This window comes from Hibiscus syriacus, unplaced genomic scaffold, assembly GCF_006381635.1.
Source record: "Hibiscus syriacus cultivar Baekdansim isolate YM2019G1 unplaced genomic scaffold, ASM638163v2 tig00116964_pilon, whole genome shotgun sequence".
In the NCBI taxonomy this organism is placed as follows: Eukaryota; Viridiplantae; Streptophyta; class Magnoliopsida; order Malvales; family Malvaceae; genus Hibiscus; species Hibiscus syriacus.
Window position 1 is genome coordinate 1,432,974 of NW_024063489.1, and position 4,115 is coordinate 1,437,088.

General features: G+C 35.0%; 1 protein-coding gene across 1 annotated transcript; it reads right to left on the bottom strand.

Moving 5' to 3' along the window:
- Nucleotides 1-1,836: 1,836 nt before the first annotated feature.
- LOC120190829 (U-box domain-containing protein 4-like) lies at nt 1,837-3,623 on the bottom strand. Its single transcript, XM_039193862.1, has 2 exons — nt 2,473-3,623; nt 1,837-2,038 (listed from the first exon to the last, which is right to left on the bottom strand). The coding sequence occupies exons 1-2, from the start codon at nt 3,454-3,456 to the stop codon at nt 1,904-1,906; spliced, it is 1,119 nt and encodes a 372-aa protein (XP_039049793.1). The 5' UTR covers nt 3,457-3,623; the 3' UTR covers nt 1,837-1,903.
- Between the last annotated feature and the right edge of the window lie 492 nt (nt 3,624-4,115).

A 4,115-nucleotide genomic window follows, 5' to 3' on the forward strand; every position in this document is an offset into this window, starting at 1 on the left:
ACATTCCTAGCCCGCTAGGTTACATGCCTAGCCCGCAGGGTTTTATACCATATGGAGGTGCATATACGACTATGTTTAATGATCCAGCATATGGTTCATATGCATCTTATTTGGCTGGTGGTGCTTCTCCGCAGACACCTCAATCTCCATCTGGATCACAGACATCGATGCCAATGTTTCCACAGTTTTCACAGTTCCCGGGGAGCGGTGGGATTATTACTAGCACTCCTCCAGGGTCGTTATTTTATACAGTCCCTTCAGCCCCTTCAGCGGCATCTACACCAAATGAAGAAAATGTTGTTGATGATGATAGTGAAGATGAGGAGACTGAAGAACAAGTTCCACGAAGAAAATCCTCCACGAAATAGACAACCACCGCCATGTGGAACTCATCCGAGAAGACGACATCGGTGATCCAATTGTATTTTAATGTTATTTAAATAGTTATATTTCAGAATTTTATGTAATTTGGTTATGTTATTTAAATGTTTCATGGTTGTTACATACATATTTTTAATGTTATTTTTTTATTCACATTTAACATTAAATGTTTGATAAATGTTTTTAAAATACAAATTATATTATTCGAAATTTAAAATAAAAATAATATTATTCGAAATTTAAATTTAAAATATAAATTATAGTATTCAAAATTTAACATTAAATTTCAACTTAATATTCCAATTGTATTCGAAATTAAAAGTTATATTCCAATTATAGTTCACAATACTTAAATTGAAATTAAATTTATTCATACATATGATTTTATCATTAACATATATATTAAAACGTATACATTAAAATCAACTTATCACTTCACATTTATTCGTAAAAACATCTCGATGCTCATTCCATACAATTTCAATGTCACAATCAACTTATCACTTTACATTTATTCAATTTATCCATAACATTTTATCTAATTTATTCAAACTTCACATAACGTTTTAATTTAAGTTATTCTTAACTTGCTGAACTTTCAAAAGAAGTTAAATTTTGGTTATAATTTACCTGATTTACTGATATATCTAGTGTCCCCGAGGGACATGAGTGACATAATAGGGCAATGATAAAATATTAAATTAAACAAATTAAAAGTTATTAAAAAATTTATGTATACGATGACACATTTCATGTTCTGATTGGAGGATTAAATTTATTAAATTAAATTTTCAATAAGACTAATTTCATAAAATATTGTAAGTCTTGAAGATTAAATATGTAATTATACTAATTTATTAACTTATGCATCAATATTTTTGTTAAATATTGATAAGAGATGACTAGATTGATAATATTTAAATAATTAATTTATAAAATTAATAGATCGATAATCAAAATAAAAAATAATAATATAACCATATGTGTAATATTATAATTTCATACATTTTTCCTATAACTACAATAAAGTCAAAAATGGTTTTCATATATTGTTATATCATATTAATGTAGATAATTCACTCCACCTTTAACACACATTAACAAAATACATTTGATAATTCTTACATTATAATCGAAACAATTTACATAATATATTATTAATTTATAATAATAATAAAAATAAAATATTTATTATTAAACAAAATACGTGACAGTCGAGCTGGCAAAAGATGCGTCCCTGGAAATGCGCATTCCACACGTGACATCCAACTCAGCGAAAACACGAGTAAAACGCGTCACCGGAGACTCGCCTTTCGCCAATTCAACCGAAAGGGTATCACTTCAAAAAATATATATTAAACGGTGCCAAAAAAATAAATATTCGTTAAAGGCGTGTAATTTGATCAAATAACCTCAAAAACAAGCATATCAAAGTCTCACATCACTTTATCAGTTATCACAATATCGAGATTACTTGAGATAAGATATTTACATTCAATATATATTTTGTGCAAAATCTATTTCACTGTTTCTCTTTCGAATTCATCGTTACAATCTCCATACGGGTGGTAGGGACAGTTTTAAACTGACACATCCGATCCCCTGGCAGCGGCGTTCCGGATCTTGGTTGCCGTAGAAGCTCTATTAGTGCCTCTGCCTGTCCAAATAATGACGAACAAAACGACAAGGGAATCATTATACAAAATCATACGCCAAAAAAACAAAGAGGAAACTACAACGAAACAAATGCAAAATCAACCAACCAACTCAGGTTGAACAAAAAATATTGAACTGACTGTAAATTAAGAATATCTTTTGGCCAATTTCACTTCCGAAACACGGCGTTCTAAAGCGTTCGCAGACACATTTTGTTCGTTTCTTGAATTTTCTCTCCCAAAATTGAAAATTTTGTTCAGCTGACGTGGCAAAACATTTTACACTTCTTTCTTTTCTTGCACTAAAAACGATCCATAAATAACGGCGAGATTTTATCAACAAAAAAAAAAGCAAAGACACCTCAACAAAGGATGACTAACTGACCAGATTTTACTCATTCTTAGTTAAAATGTAATGCTGTTGATAGTAATTTACCTTCTGCTTGGCGCGATTGGTACCGGACTGGGATAAAGCAACTAATGGGGGAATCGCTCCTTCGCGGTCCACCATAGCACGGAACAGCACATTATCTTCGCAAATTTGTAACAATATCACTACGGCGATTTCCTTTTGCCTCTGCGATCCAACTTCGATGATTTCCACCAAAACGGGAATCCCTCCTTCTTCAACTAAAGCCGTTTTAGCTTCCGGTACTGGTACCAAGACGCTCGTAACAAAAGCCGACTTGTCAATCATGTTTGACCCGAAGTCGGCCATTAATTCCACTAGTGGTCTCATGATCCCAGCTTCAACAGCCCTGATTTTGTTCTCTTTAACCGTGCATAGAGAATACAGCGCAGTCGATGCGTCCTTTTTCCCGCGAATTCCACCGTTCTCGAGAAGATAAACTAAAGGTGGAATAGCTCCTGACCGTCCGATCACCGCCTTGTTTTCTTCTATCTGCGATAGCCGAAGCAAAGCACAAGCAGCGTTTTCTTTAGCCGTTGCAGTTCCCGTCCTCAAAGCTCTAACCAGCGGTTTAATCGCTCCCGATGAAGCTATAAGATCTTTGTTCTCATCGCATAAAGAGAGATTCAAAATCGCCGTCACGCCGTTTTCTTGAAGATATGGATCAGATGATGAAATTAACGAAATCAAAGGCCTTATTGCACCAGCTTTAGCAATCTTGATTCGATTTTCCGGCTTGTTCTTTGCCAACAGTCTAAGCTCCAAAGCCGCTTGCTTTTGCTCGTCAATCGAACAGGAATCGAGATCTGATACGAGTTGCCTTATTAAGTCACTGGAATTCTCGGAATTAGCACATGCAAGTAATAAACGCCGGCTCTGAGATGAAGCCGTTGGGAACTCCCCGGATCTGTCGCTGTTACAATCACTGAAAGCTGTAGAATCATCGTTGATACTCAAATCTTTAAAGCTCCTCCCCTTATACGAGTAATTCAATGCATTCTCTGTCTCCATATCCAAACCACCAAACTTTCACAGCATCAAAATCTCACCGGAGTTTATCAAAAACCACGATTCAGCACGGTTTTTGAAATCGGGTTAACCAGATCCGAAAGTGAGGCGTTTTCGGGTCGCTTGAAAAAAGGGCTGAAAATATTGAAAGAGCGAGGGATAGGGGGAGAATATAAGGGAATTAGTTACACGGCGTAGAATTTCGGCTGGTCTCTTTCAGTGGGGTTTCGCGCTGCCACGTGTACATTTTTTACCGTACCAAAAAAAATCAAAGCCCTAGTTTGAGCCCGTGCGATGTGAGCGGTGTCCCCCATTTAAGCGCGCGATCGAAGGTTGGCTTGGCTATTCAAAAAAGTGTTCTTGTTCGAAAACGAAGTAATTTCCGGCTCTATATTTCTTTCATCGATAGAACAAAACACTCCTTCCCCGGATTTTGAAAGATCAACCGAAATATACAGCGGTAAATATGGCGCAACATTCGTAGTACCCAGATATATAACAAAAGGTACGTTTCAGTACTCTCATTTCGTCCTTTAAGTTACTGCCACGTAACTCTTGTTATCCCTTCCTATTTCCTTTTCCTATACTAATATTAACATTTTTCATTCGATTTATTATCTTAAATTAATAAATTAATTAAATATTAATTAAATTTAAAATTA

Excerpts from the sequence above, each read along its gene's own strand:
- LOC120190829 (XM_039193862.1), bottom strand. The coding sequence starts at position 3,456 with ATGGAGACAGAGAATGCATTGAATTACTCGTATAAGGGGAGGAGCTTT. Across the intron at positions 2,039-2,472 it reads CCAATCGCGCCAAGCAGAAG|GCAGAGGCACTAATAGAGCT; the intron begins GTAAATTACTAT and ends TTATTTGGACAG.